This window comes from Oryctolagus cuniculus, chromosome 1, assembly GCF_051225735.1.
Source record: "Oryctolagus cuniculus isolate XC-2025 breed Fujian yellow rabbit chromosome 1, ASM5122573v1, whole genome shotgun sequence".
NCBI classification, from domain to species: domain Eukaryota; kingdom Metazoa; phylum Chordata; class Mammalia; order Lagomorpha; family Leporidae; genus Oryctolagus; species Oryctolagus cuniculus.
Window position 1 is genome coordinate 118,232,165 of NC_142867.1, and position 18,037 is coordinate 118,250,201.

Genomic DNA, 18,037 nt, shown 5'->3' on the forward strand with positions numbered 1-18,037 from the left:
GCAAAAGTGAGCTCTAGGGGCTGGGAGGAGGGAGCAGGTGAGGGTGAGCCCAGATCTTGGGCTGTTCCTCCACGGCCTCCCCGTGCCAGGGAGTGGAGGTGGAAGAAAGATTATTGTCAAGAGATGCAGGGGACTCTGTTGTGTTTCTCTCCAGACCTGCCCCCACCCCCCCTGCCCCCACCCGAGGGAGAGGCAAGCTGGGCCCTAGAGCTGAGAGCAGCAGGCAGTGTGTCCTCCCTGGAGCGGGAACGCAGTGGAGAGAGGAGAGCGGTACAGGCAGCGCCCCTGGGTGCCCAGCGGGGGCCCCAGCCAGATGGTAAGGGGGACCAGAGGCTGCTGGGAATACAGACAGGGCCCAGCTCACCCCTCACTTGCGTCCATGTATCTATCAACATCATATTACGCATTTGATCAAATCAGAGACTGTGTATTTACGGACTCTGAGCAAACTCCCTGAAGCCTGGATGTGAGAGGGGTGGGGTCCCCTCCCTTCCTCAAGGGTCTCTCTTCCAGGAAGTTCCATGTTTCCGAACCCCTGATATGTTAAGCTCCTGTGCTGGGCACTCTGCTGCTTCTCGGCCGCGGGTGGGCTGAGCCTTGGCCCGCAGTCTTCTCCTGAGCCGTGGTGGTGGTCGGTGGGCGAGTGGTGACATGCACTCCCTACCTGGGCCCAGCTTTGCTTCTCTCCTGCACTGCAGAGGAGGGCTGGCTCCCGTACAGCAGACCGAGCTTCCTGTCCCGGGGCCAGGGTGCCAGCACCTGTTCCACAGCTGGCAGCACCTCTTCCAGAGGCTCCGGCAGCTCTCGGGGCTCCCGGGGCCCTGGCCGGAGCCGGAGCCGGAGCCGGAGCCAGAGCCAAAGGCCTGTACAGAAACGCCGAGAGGTGGGGGCTGGAGATCCCAGACAGAGGAGCAGTGGGCTAGGGAGGTGGGTGGGGGTGTCTGGAAACAAGAAGGTACAATAGGGCTTCTGGAGGAGGGACGTGGAGTGGATGGCGTCTGTGAGTGACAGGGAAGGGAGGAACCCTGGGGAAGAAGTAATGGGGGGTGGGTGTGGGGGTGGCAAGAAGACACAGAACAGAGGAGCGGGGGCTTCCGCCGGGAACAGGCTCCTCCTGCCCTGCAGCCTGTTTGTCCTGGTCCCAGGCTTTGGAAAACAGAGCCCCTCTCTCCTCCAGGAACCGAGATGAGCCTGGAGGCGGAGATGAGCCTGGAGGCGGCGATGAGAACATGGGGAGTTCCACATGCAGGGGAGGGGAGGGGAGAGCCTCCTCCGGAGAGGGAGGCTGGGGGCCAAGAGGAGCCGGGATGGGGCCGCCTTTCTCCTGGCAGTGATGCTTGTGGCCTCCATGACTTCCAGTGGCTCGGAAGCCCAGGGCCGGCTCTTCCCTTTCCATCTCTTTCCATCGGAGACCAGCTTTTGAAGAATAAAGAGCATCTGACCCACACCCTGGGCCTGGTGTGTCTGGCTCTGGGTGGGGTGCTGGGAGGGGCCATGTATGCAGACACACTAGTAGCTCCTACTTCCTGTGAGCTTGGACCATGGAGGAGGGAGCTGTCCTCCCTTCAGGAAACCTGCTTCTCACAATAATGATTTTTAAAAACCTGAAGAAAGGAGGGGGTCTCCGGGGAACCCCAGGCGGGTGGGAAGAACATGTTTGTACACAGAGGGTGTAGGCAAGCAGGCGATTGGCTTGGCTGGCACAGACCTCTTAAACGTGTGGCCACCAATGGTGGCCTCTCCATTGCCCCCTCCCCACAGCCCATGCACTCAGCGGATTCCTTGTCACTGGTGCACCCTCTGCCCAGTGACTGCCCTGGATCCCAAGGCAGGGCTACCGCCCTCCAATCCCCAGTCCTGACCTCGCCTGCCCCTGTGACCTCCGTGCGCACAAATTCCTCTTTCCCTTCAGTCTGCCAAACAGACCTGGAATGTTTTCAAAAGGAATTTTACCAGGAAGCTAAAAGGAAAACAAAATCCCTAAGAGGAACGGATATGTATCCGGAGCAGTGAGTCCTCCTGCTGAGCTGGTGCACGTCCCAGCCAGCCTGGCCCGGAGCTTGACGTCATAGCTCCTAGAAGCGCCCAGCCCCCCTGAGCCCCTTCACTTGGCCTCCAGGTAGAGCTGAGGCTTTGGGGGGACAAGCACCCCTTTCAGGGCCTGCTCCTGAATCCGCACTCCCTGGGGTTACCTCCCTGTGGCCCCTGCCATGCACCACAGCACCCCCCAGCTTACGGGTTCTGCCTCTGATGTTTCACACTAAGCCAGGAAGACACAGACCTGCCCGCCCTCCAGGAGCTTTCCCAGACTCGGGCCCCGGAAGTCCTGCTCCAAGGCCCATCTCTCCGTCCTGCTGTTTTGTCTAAGGCGTGTTTGTTCAGCAGCTGACCATCACAGGCAGCTATGCCTTTTCTGGAATTGAGCTTCCTGGTCTATTTTAAGAAACCATCTGGGTCTGGACTTTGGGGAGGGGAGCCGGGCCGCCGAAAGCAGGAGTTGCTTTGCAGGATAAACTGCCAGGTGCAGCAGACCCTGAAACTCCCCCATGCCTCTCTTGGCTCCATTTTGTCGCCCCAAATCTGGTGGATGCACATCATTCTCCCTTCAACTGCAGAGCAGAAACAAGGGGCATTCCCTGAGTGCGACCAGCACTTCACCCCTGCCTGAGTAACTGATGTGGCCTCCCAGGTGTCCTCCCCACAACCGTGCCCCAGGGAATGATCTAGCACAACTCAAGTCTTTACAGATTTATAGTTCCCTAAGTGTACAATGGTCAGCGGGAGTGCTTTGATCCCGCATTCTCTCAGCTCCCTTCCTTCAACCCCTACCTCCACAGCCCTCTACCAGGCGCTATTGTCCTCCACGAAGACCCTCTGGCTCCCCCATTTCCTGTGACCCAAGTCAGTGGGGAGAGTAGGAAACAGGGCCAAGCCTGAAATGCCCTGGTCAAGGGAGTGGTTGGGCCAGGGGAGACAGCAGTGGCTGGGAGTCAGGTGCAGAGAACTCCAGTTCAGCTTTGTTCTTATCTTGTTTTGCTTTCATTTGCTTTCACAGTCCCAGAGGGAGAGCTCCCTGGAGGCCGGGGAAGGTAGATTCCATGTGCAGAGATGCATAGCCCAAGACCCCCACGCCCAGCTTGGGAGCCGACTGCAGAGGAGGTTCTGATTCTGCTTGGCAGTCGCAGGGACACAAGTCAGGAGGAGTCTAAGGGAGAAAATGTAGGAGAGAGGAGTTACCCCCTGCTCCTCACCTCTCCTGCCAGACCCCAGGCTCCCTGGTGGCTCTGCTCAGGCCGACCCACACTCACCGCCAGGCGTGGGCACAGGGCAGCTGAGCTGACTTCTCCGGGAGGCGAGCCTGGAGTCAGGGGGCCAGGGAGGCAGACCCCTTCCCAGCCGTTGGCTGTGGTTGATTTCCACGTCCTCCAACCAGTCTGGCCTCCACTCCCACCCGGGAAGGGAGAGATCACCCCGGGGGGAGGGAGGCAAGGAGACATCTGTCGGGGAGGGTAGAAGAGTCTGTAAGGGTTGACCTCCAGCCCCAAGGGAGCAGTTTGGGGCATAAAGCTTAGGGCCAGCTTAGGGCACACACCCAGCCCTAAATATAACCTACTCCAACTCAGCCCACCAGGGCCGGTGGCACATCCCTGGAGAAAATATCTTGAACTCTTTCCTCCCGGTCTATCCATACTCCCCCTTCCCCTGGGTGTCTCCTTTTCCCTCATTTATCATAAGCCTGGAGGGTTTTCCTGGGAGCAAAAGGTAGGATTGTGGCTAGTAAGATAGGTTTGGGGAGTCTGGGGGAAGAGAACAAATGCCCAAGAGGCCGGGGAGCTGGGAGCCACGTCTGCTGTCATGAGGATAAGGAGCTCATGCTGGAGACAAGTCAGAGGGTAAACACTGATGCTAATTCTCCACTCCCTGCTCTGGGCAGGGCAAGGGGAAGGGTTGGAGGCACAGCCAGGAGGAGCAGGAGGAGGAGGGAGAGAGAGAGAGAGAGAGAGAGAGCTCCCCCTGATAGGGAAGCAGATGAATGTTGGCAGCCTTGTCTGGGCAGGGGGAGGGAAAGGAATGGGCCCTGCAGTTGGCTCCTGCAAGGCTACAAAACTGAACAATTTGCCCTTGTTCTGTGGGTGCCCTTGGGCAGGTTAAGCCTGTAAGACTTAGAGTGCTCTCGTTTGAAAATGAGAGGTGAAGAATATTCCCCGTAAGGAGTTGTTAACATTGAGTGTATATGAAGCACTTCTCATGGCACCTGGGACATAGTAATCACTCAATACAAACCAACCATTTCAACGATGAGGATGACAGCTAGGGAGCCTTGCCCCTGGGTTGGGGAGAAGGGAATTTGCTCTAGGGGTGGGGCTGAGGAGTCAGAAGGGAGGACCCCCACATACCTGTGAAGACGCAGTCTGCCTCCCTGGGCTCCAGACCAAAACCAAAGCTTTCCACAGCCATTGCCAGGGTGCGGGCAAAGTGGGCATCAGCAAGGAAGGAGCCATCGGAGGAGCTGACCAAACTGGCTCTGGCGCTGGGGGCGTTGTCCTCAGAGGCTGAGCCCCAACCATTGGCCAGAGAGCCCTCGCTGGGGGTGGGTGTGAGGCAGGCCCGAGGTGGGCACAACAAGCCCCCTACCTCAGACCCCATCCCTTCTCTGGCCCTGCCCATGTCTGTCAGCCCTGAGGCTGTCGGAACGCCGATGTAGCCATAGGTGGTAGGGGGCGAAGGAGCCCTTGGCATAGGCGAGACACTGTTCCTAGGAAGAGGCAAGGTGGGAGACAGGGAGTGGTTAGTGTGGGGGTGGGTGTGACTACTGGAGAGTTCTTTGCAAATCTCTCAAGCTACTTACCTGGGGGTCTCCTCACCCTCACTGAGCTCGAGGCACAGGGCCACCTCCTCAGGGGTCAGCACACTGTCCTGATCCTCCCCCAGCGATGACAATGAAGAGCTGGACAGACGGCTGGAAGCTGGGCTGGGACCAGAGAGGGAAGAGGCCTGGGGGCTGGTGGGCCTGGAGGAGTCAAGGATGGGGCTGGGGGCTGTTGGCAATGGGACGGAGGAGGGGGCTTGGGGCTCCAACAAGTGCCTGAATAGGGCAAGAAGGGGGACACAGGGTGCTGAGTGTGGTTCCTAAGGTCCCTGTCCCCGCCTCCCAGCCCAAGCCCAGTCCCAGCTTCTGCTCCCCATACCCCCCGGCTTCTGGCCCTGCCTCCCCATCCCGTGCCCTCTTACTGTCTCTGTTGACTCTGAGGAGGGGTTCCGCGTGGAGAGAGGGGTGCTGGAGGGAGAGGCCGAGTGGCCACCTCATTTGAGGAGCTGAGGAGCTGCGGTCCCAGGGCCCGCCAGGCAACCAGAGCTCGGGGCACAGCTCCTGGGGAACAGGGGCCTGGGCCTGAGGATGGTGGAGTCCAGGTCAGCCCCACACCCTGGCCTCTCTGCCCCCCAGTACCCTCAGCAATGGGGGAGCAGCCAGGCACAGGGGCCCAGGCCTTACCTCCTCACTTCCCCCTCAGGGACAGCCTCTCACCTGGACTTTGGGAAAGGTTCTTGGAGCCCCTGTTTCCCAACTCCCAGGCCCAGCGCTCTGTGGGGTGGCTGGCCCGGAGCAGCGGGGAGCTGTTAGCTTGGTGCAGCTCTGCAAGAGAGTCAGTGGCGGTGGGATGAGCAGGGGGCCTTCCAGACGGCCACACCAGGCTTTCCCTCCAGCCTTGCTATTCGGCTCAGCCTATGCAACCCTGAAATCAGATGAGAGGGCAGAGGCTCCTCAGCCCGCTGCACCCCATCTTCATCCAGGCAGCTGGGGAAGGAGCACCAGGCTCAGAGCCGAATGTTCTGCCTTCAGAGGCTGGCCCAGCTGTGCAACCTCAGAGAAGCCCACTAGCCTTTTCTGAGCCTGTTTCACTTATAAACAACCACTTCAAATGGTGGTTTTGATGATTAAATAAAAACAGGTTGCAAAGTTCTTGGCACGTTAATGGGTTCTTTAAAAAAAACATTTTTTTCTCCTTGACTGTGATCATCTCAAACTTCTGGGTGTCTATACCCTCTCATTTCTGTTGTCTTCATGCATGTTGGCTCTGTGAAGACAAATACTCTGTTTCTTGGAGACGATCTGTTCATTTCCATGTTTTATGTTGCAAGCATCTCACATGGTTCTGAAGAATCCTGCCGCTGCACTCTAGAGTATCTCTCTTGACGGTCTCATTTATGGAGATGGGTTGGATGGTTTAGGGGAATGAAGTAGGCAAGGTAAGGAACAGGGAGCCCTAGACAATGCCGGGTGAGGCAAGAAGAGGGACTTCAGAATAAGACAATGCATTGGTCTCGGAACAGGGATGAGATTTCCCCAGGGTCAGAAACCAGGAGAACATCAAGCAAGGGAGGAAGACTAGGGAGAAGTCCCGCTAGGACAAGGTTTCCCTCTTTGGCAGACCAGAAACCTAGCAGGGTCTTCTGGGTGGAGCAACATCGTCATTCTAATCCCAGAGATTGGGGAGGGGCGCCCTGGGCAAGAAAGAAATTGAGGCATTGGCAAGACCCCAAGACCTAGGCCTGGTCCTCTTCTCCCCTGGGATGAAGACCCGCACAATGGTTAGACTTCTTCCTACAAAGTTTCCTTTTGTATTTGGGATGGTTTGGTTTTTATTCAGTTTTGCTATGTTGCAGAGAGGCCTGGAGACCAGCTTCAGAGCTCATGCTCCGACTCTGGTGTCACTGGCTTAGTCTTCTTGATTAGGCTCAGAAATGTGAGAAATGTTGGTTGGGCTGTTTGAGTGAAATAAGAAGGGAAAAAGCCAGTCCTGGAAAAGGCCATGTGTATCTCAGCCCATTTGATTTTCTCTAAGAGACCCTGACAGGGTCCAGCAGGACCTAGTGTTTAAAACACTGGTTAGGATGCCAGCATCTCACATCACAGTACCCAGGTTAGATTCCTGCTCTGGCTCCTGACTCCAGATTCCTGCTAATGCAGACCCTAGAAAGCTGCACTGACGTCTCAAGAAATTGGTTTCCTGCCACTCACATGGGAAATCTAGATTGAGTTCCTGACTCCTAGTGTTGGCCCCTGCTTTGCATTGTGGGTGTTTGGGGAATGAACTAATAATGGAAAAGAGCTTGCTCTTTCTGTCTCTCAAATGAATTTTTTTTTTTAATTAAAAACAACAGGCTCCTAATACCTTGCTTGGAGTTACTTGGATTTGAGCTTCAATGCTATTTGAGTAAACTATACAATAACAACAACATCAAGCTGAAAGGCTGAATCTCCTTGGGCATATCTGTGTTGCAATAATTTTTTGTTTGAATGAAATAATGAATGATAGTGCATTCAGTGAGCAGAAGAACCTGGTACAATGCATGAGAAACAGGAGAGTACAGTAAAAACTATCAGTAAAGAAAAAGTACAACTGAGGTCAAATAACAATACAAATGAACAAGTAGGTCAAGGAGAGGAGGGGCCACTGATGGACACAGTCAATTGCAGAAGAAGGAACATCATATTTGGATAACAACAGTAGAATCAACTCCATGGCTCTGTACAAGACCACAGCATGATCTCGATGCTATTGCTGAGGTCCTGGGAGCCACAGGTGGAAGCAGATCCCACCAGCCAAGGGGAGAACTGAAGTTGATCTAACCTAAGGCAGTGAGGAGATGGGGTTGGGATGAGAATGAACAGGGGGTGAAGTGAGGACCCAATTAAAGTTTAGGGAGTCTCTCTGGGTCCCATCTTAAGAACTGGTTATAGGGGCTGGTGCTGTGGCGTAGTGGGTAAAGCTGCTGCCTGCAATGCCAGCATCCCATATGGGCGCCGGTTCGAGATCCAGCTACTCTACTTCCGATCCAGCTCTCTGCTGTGGCCTGGGAAAGCAGTGGAGGATGGCCCAAAACCTTGGGCCCCTGAATCCACATGGGAGACCCAGAGGAAGCTCCCAGCTCCTGGCTTCAGATAGGCTCATCTCCAGCCATTGCAGCCAATTGGGGAGTGAATCAGCAGATGGAAGACCTCTCTCTCTCTCTCTCTCTCTCTCTCTCTCTCTCTCTCTCCCTGCCTCTCCTCTCTGTGTATAACTCTGACTTTCAAATAAATAAATAAATCTTAAAAAAAGAACTGGCTACAGGGGCTGGCATTGTGACACAGGGGGTTAAGCTGCCACCTATGACACTAGCATCCCATAAGGGCTCTGATTTGAGTCCCAGCTGTTCCACTTCTGATCCAGCTACCTGATAATGCCCTTGGAAAAAGCAACCAAAGATGGCCCAAGTGTTTGGGCAATTGTCACCCACATGGGAGACTGGGATGAAGCTCCTGGCTTCAGCCTGGCCGAGCACCGGCTGTGGCAGTCATCTTGAGAGTGAACTGGGGAATGGAAGTTCTCTCTCCTTCTCTCTGCCTCTCCCTCTCTCTCTATAACTGATTTTCAAAGAAAATAAATAAATCTTTTTCTTTTTTAAAAAATAATATGCTGTAAAATATTGCTTTTTTCTAGTAGTGCTAGTGTTCTAAGAGGGGCCATACATTCCACCACAGTTGGTGCAGTTCTCCATGGGAAGGCTGGTTTTCAAGGGAGAGTTATTCCACCTCTTTTTGGCTGGTATTACAATGTAATAGCTCCAAGGCAAGGCGAGAAAGAATGTCAGCTTTGCTAACATTGCCAGTCACAGAATTCAGGATATTGAACAAGCTCTTAATTGCTCATAATCTGTCTTTGACTTACTAAGCATTGCACTGAAAGCACTTAGAAACAAGGAATTGGACATCTTAACAGAAGACTCATGAAGAAGCAAGAGCAGGAGTTTTGAACAAGTTACTTAATCATTCTGACTCTCTTCCTACCTATTAAAGAAATAATGCCCAACCAGTCTATTGTGAGGATTAAATGAACTGACAAATATAAGTAAAGCATCTAGTTTAGAGTAGCTGCTCAAGAAATGGAGACTACAGTGATTCTCTCTGGAAAATCAAAGCAGACAGCTAGAAGTCAGGAGAGAAATCTGTCCAGAGAGTAAATACAGTGGACTCTCAGAATGACTGGGATGGAAAATAAAAAAGAATGATTGGGGAGGGCCCGGCACTGTGGTTTAGCTGATAAAGCCACTGCATGAGACACCAGCATTCCTATATGGGATCAGTTCCAGCTGCTCCATTTTCCATTACTTCCCTGCTAATGGCCTGGGAAAAGCAGCATATGATGGCCCAAGAGCTTATGCCACTACACCCATGTGGATGAAGCTCCTGGCTCCCAGCTTCTGGCTTTGGCCTGCCCATTGCAGCCATCTGGGGAGTAAACTGGCAAATAGAAGATCTGTTTGTCTCTGTGTCTCTCCCTCTCTCTCTGTAGCTCTGACCTTCAAATAAATAAATAAATAAATCTTTTAAAAAGTGACTGGGGCACAGGTTCCAGGACCCTCCTGAGATACCAGAATCCATGGATGCTTGAGTGCTTTATATCAAAATGGAATAGTGCTTGCACATAACCTAACCACACACTTTCCATCTCTAGATGACTTATAATGCTTAATCCGATGTAAATGTTGTGTAAATGGTTGTTACACTGCTTGTAGTGGTTAGGAACTAATGACAAGAAAAAAGTCTGCACATGTTCAATAGAGATGCAATTTTTTTCTGTATATTTTCCATCCATGGGCAGTTGAATCCACAAATGCAGAACATGCATATTCAAAGGGCCAACTGGACTTTGTCCTGTCTGAGGGGGGAGTCTGGGGTCAGTCAGGTCACCGTGTACAGTGCCCCAGGAGAGGAAGTCACGCAGGCCTGAGGCTTCAAGCCGGCGCAGCACTGACATATGCTGGAGCACTGCCAGGCTCTGGCATATGTGCACTGCTTGTATGTTGTATGTTGTTGTATGTTGTTTGCAAAGGGAAAAGACAGAGAGAGAGAGAGGAGAGCAAGAGAGGGAGCGAGAGAGAGATGCAGAGAGAGAGAGAAATAGAGAGCTCCCACTTACTCCCTAAATGCCCACAATGGCCGGTACTGGGCTAGGCCAGGGCTGGAGCCTGGAGCCAAAACTCAGTCCTGGCCTCCCACATGGGTGGCAGGGACCTAACTACTGGAATCATTACCTGCTGCCTTCTAGGGTGCCCATTAGCAGGGAGCTGGGAATTGGAACAGACTGGAACTCAAGCCCACGCACTTCAAAATGGCATGCCAGTGACCTAAGTTGTATGTTAACTGCTAGGCCTAATGCCCATCAGCACTTTAATCACACAGTTTCTGAGCCCTAGAGGGCAAGGGCTGTGTCTGGCTTCTTTTGTGCCTCCCATGTGTGACATGCAGTGGTGCCTATTAAATGTTCGCTGAGTTGAACTGGCTGCAGAAACAGGGCCCACTGCTGGAAGGAAAAGCTGAGGTGGGCGCACTGCCAGCTGAGACTCTGGTGCAGGTATTTAGCAGGACACGTTCCTACCACATCCTCACCCCGGGCCCTCTGGCCACCTGCTCCCCACTATGTCCTCCCTCCTCATCCTTACCCTGCTTCTTTTTGGTCTTCCAAACCTCTGCAGGGGCCAAAGACAAACGCGGAGAAGAGAGTCCCCTACGGCTGCAGAGGCTGTCTGAGCTGGGCCAGGGGCTGGAGAGCCGGGCCAGCTGGGGTGGGAGGCGCCTGGCAGCTGGGGTCTGGGGGCTTGGCCGGGCCGGGGGACTGGAGGGCATCTCAGCGATGAGGGAGCCATAAAACGTGCTGGTGTCAGGAAGCAGGGGCACCCCGGGGCTTCGGGGGTCCCAGGAGATCACTGTGATAGAAACGACAGGAGGAATTATGATGCACACACCATGCCTGGCCACCCTGGTCTCCGTCCCTTGGCTCCTTGCCCCCGGCTGGACCCTGCCCCCCCAGGCATGCTCACAGGAGCGGCGACAGTCTAGTGGGTCCCGTGGGTCCACTCCCAACCGGCTGTTGAGGCTGCTGCTGCTACTGAGGTCCCGAGAGCCAGAGGTGGATCTCCAGGTGTCTGCCAACCAAGGGGAGTCACTGTGGTCCATCCTGGAGCCGTTGAGGGTGGGGTGAGGCAGGGAGAAACAGCAAGAAGTGAAAACCCAATCGGCCAAGATTTCCGGCTCAGCGGGGAGCTGAAGGATCCAGGAGATGGTGGTATTGGCTTTATCTATTTTTTAAGATCTATTTTATTTATTTGAAAAACTGAATTATATATAGAGAGAAAGACGGGGGGGTGGAGAGAGAAAGAAACCTTCCATTCTCTGTCTTTCTTTCTCTGTATGTAACTCTGAATTTCAAATAAATAAATAAATCTTTAAAAATGCAGAGAAGTAAAATAGTTATTCAGTGTAAAACTCAGCCAATGGGGGGATGGCACTGTGGCGCAATAGGTTAATCCTCCACCTGCAGCACCAGCATCCCAAATGGGCGCCAGTTCTAGTGCCGGCTGCTCCTCTTCTGATCCAGCTCTCTGCCACAGCCTGGGAAAGCAGTGGAAGATGGTTCATGGGCTTGGACCCCTGAACGCATGTGGGAGACCTGGAAGAAGCTCCTGGTTCCTGGTTCCTGGCTTCCAATCGGCCCAACTCCAGCCACTGTGGCCTTTTGGAGAGTGAACCAGAGGATGGAAGACCTTTCTCTCTGTCTCTCCTTCTCACTGTTTGCAACTCTACCTCTCAAATAAATAAATACAATCTCTTTAAAAAAAAAAAAACCTTAACCAATGGGGAAAAATATTTGTTTCTCTTTCTTAGTATCTTGTCTCACAACCAACTGCAGACTTAGTCTGATGACCTAACATACTTGGAGCAGAACTACCTGCAGGCTGGCCCTGGATCAGAACAATGAGCAAGAATCTGTGATGCAGGGGTTGCACGCCCTCTGCTGGAACTGTGGGTGGTGAGGGTTCAGGAACAGTTACTCCACAGGCGATTCACCGAACGCACAGGCACCACTAGGTAGACGCCGACGCCGAGAGATTAGATGTCAGAGCAGATCGTCTCAGCCAGTTACTCCCCACGCAGCAGAATGAGACACCGGAAGAGTGCCGAGTGTGCCAGTGAGAGGCGGGTGGCACGAGCCCTGGCCTAGAGCCAGCTACTAGTGGCAAAACCTTTGGCAAATGCTTAAATTTTGTGAATTTCAGTTTATGCACTTGTCAAGTGGTGTGATAGGAACATCACTGAAAGGGAAGATAAGTGTCATTTGGCGAGATACCGGAGCTAGGATTCCAAGCTGCCTGGCAGTAGGGTAGACCATTACACCATGCAACTCTCTGGGCCAGCTCCATTATCCCTTTCCCTCTCTGCTCCTCTCCCACCTCAGGTGTCTCCTTTTGCCTCTCACCTGTGTTTTAGGATAGCATCCTCACTGGTATATCTGTACAGACCTAGGAGTAGGCAAGAGGAAGGCTTAGTGCGAGGTTCCATCACCTGGCCAGGTTTCTAACCCCCCGCGGCATTCTGGAGGCCGGTACATCTGGGCGTCACCCCAACCCTCTCACCTGGGCCCAGGTGCACCCCCGCTCGGCGCCGGCGGTGGATACACACAGCAATGCCCAGCAGCAGGAACCACAACACAACAGCCCCAGTGGCGATGACCTCTGGTCGCGTGAAGGTGGCCTTCAGTTGCTCCAGGGTCCAAAAACTATGCTCACTGGGTTCCCAGGCGGCTTGCTCCATGGTCTGCTCTGTATGGGAAGTGGAGCTCAGCGGGGGCAGGTGAGGCAGCAAGGGTCTGTCAGGTAAGCGGGAGGAGCCAGAAGTGAGAGGCAGGAGCAGGAAGAAAAGGAAGAGAGGAAGGCAGCCGAAAGGTATGGGTGAGGCTTGCGGCCAGTGCACTCACCCAAAAGGAGGCAGACAGGGCTACTGGGCTTCCCAGCCCCAGCCCCAGTGACCGCGGCCACTTGCACACAGTAGAAGCCTGATGATCGGGTGGCAATCTCCAGCTGCGTCTGCTCGCCCACTACGGTCCAGTTAGCTGGGGGCAATGAGGTGTTGCCCAGGCTCCAGATCTGAGGCACAAGCAAAGGTGAGCAGCTTTCCAGGCACCATCCCAGCAGCTGAGCCTTCCCTCTGTGGAACGCTCTGGGGCTGTGATCATCCTGCCCTACCTTCCAGCTGGGGACCCTCTCTACCCAACAGGCTCCCACACTTCTTATTCCCCTCTCTATGAAACGAGAGTGACTTCTCTCTAGACCACAGAAGGGTAAAATCCTCTGCTAAAATATGCACAAGACGGTGGTTCTCATTCAGAGGTACCAGCAGGGTTTGCGCAAATACAGGTTCCCTGAGACTGGATTCAGCCGACCTGGGAAAGGACTCAGGAGATTAAGAGTCAGACAGGCACAGCGTGCTTTGAGTCCTGCTTTGTTTCTCACACCTGTGAGCTTGGCCTTGCTTTCTAAGCCTGGACATTGGATATTATAGCCCAGGGTGGACTGTGAGATTAAAAACGAGATCATGGAGGTACAGTGCTGGGCAGGGTCTGACAAAAGCCAGTCCTTGCTCCTCTGCACAGGGATGGTTTCTCAGTGCCCAGGACAAGGGTGTGCAGGGCCCAGGAGGCAAAGCTGTGTCAGCTTGCAGGGCTACCTGGTAGCCACGGATGATGCCGTTGTGGTTTTCAGCAGGTGGTGGGACCCAGCTCACAAGGACACTGCCATTGCCAGGTTTCAGAGTCACCTCCTGGGGTGGAGCACTGGGCACTGGAGGGGAAGAAGAGAGGCCATCAGTGGTGCTGAGGGCGTGGGCTCTGGGGAAAGGAGCTGGAATGGGAGATAGAGAGTCAGAACCCCCCCACCCCCGAGAATAGAAGCTTTTCACAGCTCGGATGCCTGGCCAGGGCCCTCCCAGGGAGCCCCGTGAGGAGGAGCCAGAGGGTTTGTTGATGCATCCTCAGGGCCTCTGTCTCTGACCTCGTTCTGGCAGCCTCAGGAGCAGCACGTTGCTGTCGGGGCCTCGAGCCCGGCCGGAGGACGGTCTCACCTTGAACTCGTAGTCTTGGCCCCACCGGAGGCCCCCAAGCTCTGCGCTCTGCCATCCGGCCAGCAGTGCCTCCGCCCATGCCGCTCCCTGGCCTCCTGGGGCTGTCTGGGTCCTGAACAAGGCCGTGTAGGACTGAGCAGGTGCAGCAGGGCCGCTCACCTGGGAAGTCATTGGGAGGAAGGGAAGGGGTCAGGGGACTCAGGGCAGCTCCTCCCCGAGCTCTGGACTGGCTCTCGTGTGTAGGTCCTGGGCCTCACCTTCCAGCTGAGCCACACAACAGGCCCAGGTTCAGGGCGCTTTGTAGGGTCTGGGGTCAGCAGTGTCACGTTTTCCAGCTGAATGCGCACAGCTAGAAGCTGCAGAGGCTCCTTGTGGTCCTGGGACTCTGTGGGGAACATGGAGCTGGGGCTGGGGTCTACAGGCCAGAGGACAGGGGCCAAGGGGTTGGAAATCTCCCAGAGATCCCGGATCCTAGAGCACTCCTAATTCTACTTTAGCAGAGGGAACTTCCCCCAGCATGGGCCCTCACCACTCTGTCCTTGATGCCAGCCCAAAGCAGACCACACCACCCTAACTGGAGCCCCCCACCATGCCCTGGGCATCAGGTGACCTCCCCTGCCTTACCCTGTATGGACACCCTGGCTGCCCGGCTCTCCCTTTTTCCTGCACTGTTGGTGGCCACACACATGTAGATCCCTGCGTCGCTCCTCTCTGCTCTCACCATCAGCAGGGAGCCCCTGGAAACCTGGATGTCAAGGCCAGGTGCACTGTGAAGCCTCTCACGGAGGGAGGGGCTCTGGGGTCCCCTTCCCTCCCCTCCTCAGATTCCACCAGGGGTTATGGGAGTGGGGGCAGGCCAGCCTCTCGGGGTGGGCCCAGGACAGGATGAAGAGTGGGGAAGGGGGCTGATACTCACCATGTGTTGCCCCGGCCGGAGGGCCAAGGGTTTCCCATCTTTCCACCATGAGACGATGGGCTCTGGGTAGCCCCACGGGGGCCCACACTCCAGAATCACCTGCTCACCCACCACGGCCACCGTGTCCCGAGGCTGGATCTGAAAATCCTCACGGAGCACTAGGGGGAGGACAGCTTGTCTGCAGGGAGTGTGGCCCAGGCCACCCCTCTTCTCCCCACCACGTCTCCCACTGCACTCACTGGTACCATTTGGCCCACCTCCCGGGTCCCTCTTCTAGGACCAACCCCAACCCAGCTCTGCCCCTCAAGTCTCCAGTTCAGGCCTCCTCTCAACACAGGCATCTGGGCCCCAGGCGTGCCCTTCCCCGGGATGTCCCTCCCAGAGCTCACCAGCCACAGACAGCAGAGCGCCCCGACTGACTGCAGTGCCCAGCCGATTGCTGGCTTCACAAGTGTAGACACCCAGGGCGGTGGACAGGGCCTGGTCATCGTGGGCTCGTCCCCGGGCAGGGGGCCGCAGCAGCTGGAGGGTTCCATCCGGTAGCAGGTGGTGTAGGTCTGGGGGCACCATGCTCAATGGCTGCCCATTCAGCAGCCAGCGGATGGTGGGAGGCGGCTGGCCAGACGCTCGGCAGCTCATTGTGGCAGGGCCAGGGCCCTCGAATAGTTGGTCCTCAGGGTGGACCAGGATCTGGGGCGGGAAGTCCTGAGCCATGCCTCCTGGGAGGGAAAGGGAGGCAGAGCCCAGGATGACTACCAAACAAGGCCCCCAGACCCCTGCACCCCACCTCCTCTGCCTTCTCTTGTGCCCCAGTTCGCCTGTGTTTACAGAAGGTCCACCCCGAAATCACAAGCTCTGGGGCGGGACAGGGCGTAGCGGCTAGGCCCGCACTGGTACAGCTCTCTCTCCATCACATCCACCACCACCATCTTATCATCAGCTCCGGCACTCCCACGGGGGAAAGGACACAAAGGAGCCAGGAAACCTCTTCTGCCCCCGCCGGGCCCTGGGTCAGGGAGCCGGAGCTAGGAGAGGGAGAGCCACACTCACCCAGGATGAGCCGCAGCAGGAGAGGCAGAGGCCAGCCGGCCCCAGGGAGGCCCACTCCTCCAGAGCGCATGGCCGCTCCCAGGCCCCGTCCTTGTCCCAAGCACTTTGTCCTGTTGCTCTGAGCTCACAGCGGGGAAGGAGGGGCGGTGGGTGGGGTGGCCCTGGTTGTTTGTGACGGAGACTCTGCCCCAGGAGGGAAGCGGCTTTGAGGAAACCGATGCTTCCTGCCTGGCCCTCAGTGCCTTGGGGAACTGGGAGGGGCCCAGAGGCGAGAAACTCTCTGACCTGGACCCCGTGGCTGTAGCCCTGACTCTGCCTTCAGGATCACCTCCTGATCTAGCCTGGGGCTTCTTAAAGGGGGTTTCTCACACTAACCATGCTCCCCACCACCACGGCCTCGAGCCTTTAATGCTAAAACTGTCTCTCCACCTTGAATCTTACTTCTTACCCCGGGGCTTCCTGATGCCCACCCGCCCGCGTGGAAGGGACACTCTCAGGGCCTGGCAGTGAGAAGCCGAGGACGCAGGGAGCTGTGGGCTGAGGAAGCTAAGTGCAGGGAGTGGGAGTGGCCATGCCGCTGCCCACTTCCTTAGGGATAGACGGTGCCAGGGTGAGTGGGACAGAAGACAGGGCGGACTTTAGAGCCTCTGGATAAGCTGGGAGATTCTCAAAGAGTGTGTCCTGCTTCAGCTCAGAGAGGGAAGAAGAAGCTCCTGCGAGACCCTGGGCATTCTGCTTAACCCTGCAATCAGTTTCACTCTCTGTAAAACGGGAGTATGAACTGCAGATCCTACCTGGAGGGCTACAGCAAGAATGAAAGGAGGTAAAAAAAAACCACTTGGTCTAGGCAGTGCCCCAGCCACTATAAGTGAGCAGTAAAGTTGGCCCGTGTGACTTATTTTTATGCACACCCCGCGACTGAGACCATCGGAACCTCGGTGGCAGGGATGGTTTTCAGGCCCTGGGAAGGTGGCTGGAGTTGATGAATGACCATATGAGCCTTTCCAGCCCTGAGACCCTGCATCTGCGGCGGGCTAGGCCGCTGCTGAGCTTGCCCTGTCAGCCCCCGCCCCCGCCCCCGCCCCCACCCCCTCCGCCTCCACACACACAGACCTGGACCCGGGCCTCCCTCCCCTCTCAGAGCCCAGTCCTGTTTACAGGTCTCTTCCTTCCAAACCTGGAATGTCAGCCATTTCCTGGAGCTGTTCCGGAAGGCCAAGGCCAGGCTCCGGGGCTCAGCGGAAGAGTGTTCAGGCTTTGTTCCCAATAGTTCTCGGCCAGCTTCTCTGCAGGGCCCCTAACCGGGCTGACTCCCTCCCTTCCTCCTCCTCCCAGCTTGGCTTCAGTGCCAGCCCCAGCTCTCGCAGCCTTCACTCCTCTTTCTACTCAAATCCAGACCAGGGCTGATTAAGAATCAGAGCAAGAGGACACCGCGGTCTGTACGCACCAGAGAGTGGAGGGGAGACAGGAAGAAAGCAATGGGCTGGCAGAGCTAGAAGGATAGCAATCGCGGTCAGAGGATGGAGTCTGGGACTTCAGGAGGGAAATTGCCATGAGTGGGGAGCAAGGCCATGACTTAAGTGAGGGTGTAGGTGTGGCAGGCAGACAGGAGCAGGGTTTATGGGGCAGGGGTCTGGGGCTCTTCACAGGGACCCTGAAGTCAGCCAAGGGCCAGACTGGAGAGGCTGTGGCGGGACAGGTGGATTTACAGCACATAGGGCCAACTTGAGGCTTCCCAGGCACAGAGCCTCCAGGTATGTCTAAGCCCCCGACTGCTTCCCAAGAATGTTACTGCCCTGCTGTCCTCTTGCAGCCTCTTCTGCTTCCACATCAGACTTGGGGAGAGTAACCAGGATCTTTGCTAAGGCTTTCATTACACTTACATTTAATTTTGATTTTGCATTTGCCCATAAGAAAAAAAGAAGGCAAGTCTCAAAGGCATCCAGAGCCATCTCTGGCCTTGTCCTCAGCTGAGTGAGAATGGACAGGTGAGAGATGAAGGGAGCTGCTGGTGACATACAGAGGGGTTGGAGCCCAGGAGGCTACAGCAGCCAGAGGGCTGTTGCATGCCTGGCGATCGTGATACCTGGTGCAGATTGCCTGCAGCACAGACTGGAAAGCCCAGTGCT

General features: G+C 55.6%; 2 protein-coding genes across 6 annotated transcripts in view; one reads left to right on the plus strand and one right to left on the minus strand.

The window, feature by feature from the left end:
• ROBO3 (roundabout guidance receptor 3) overlaps positions 1-3,119 on the plus strand; it is an 18,356-nt gene extending 15,237 nt beyond the window's left edge. The window contains exons 26-27 of the mRNA XM_089335102.1: positions 155-316; positions 699-3,119. Coding sequence (XP_089191228.1) covers positions 155-316; positions 699-964 — 428 coding nt within the window. The 3' untranslated portion in view covers positions 965-3,119. The remainder of the gene's footprint in view (positions 1-154; positions 317-698) is intronic.
• Positions 2,734-16,095, minus strand: ROBO4 (roundabout guidance receptor 4). 5 transcript variants are annotated; one of them, XR_016235577.1, is made up of 18 exons: positions 15,909-16,089; positions 15,248-15,577; positions 14,859-15,016; positions 14,567-14,687; positions 14,200-14,327; positions 13,873-14,101; positions 13,550-13,662; positions 12,801-12,969; positions 12,460-12,692; positions 12,303-12,345; positions 10,867-11,003; positions 10,489-10,752; positions 5,528-5,635; positions 5,233-5,371; positions 4,850-5,086; positions 4,398-4,756; positions 3,309-3,497; positions 2,734-3,205 (listed from the first exon to the last, which is right to left on the minus strand). XR_016235577.1 is itself a non-coding variant. In XM_008259893.5 (18 exons), the coding sequence occupies exons 1-18, from the start codon at positions 15,976-15,978 to the stop codon at positions 3,195-3,197; spliced, it is 2,991 nt and encodes a 996-aa protein (XP_008258115.1). In that variant the 5' UTR covers positions 15,979-16,095; the 3' UTR covers positions 2,734-3,194. The 5 variants fall into 5 exon arrangements, 3 of the variants coding, with proteins under 3 accessions (XP_008258115.1, XP_008258111.1, XP_089191220.1); XR_016235580.1 differs by having other exon boundaries at positions 5,233-5,392; XM_008259893.5 differs by having other exon boundaries at positions 12,460-12,645; positions 15,909-16,095.
• Between the last annotated feature and the right edge of the window lie 1,942 nt (positions 16,096-18,037).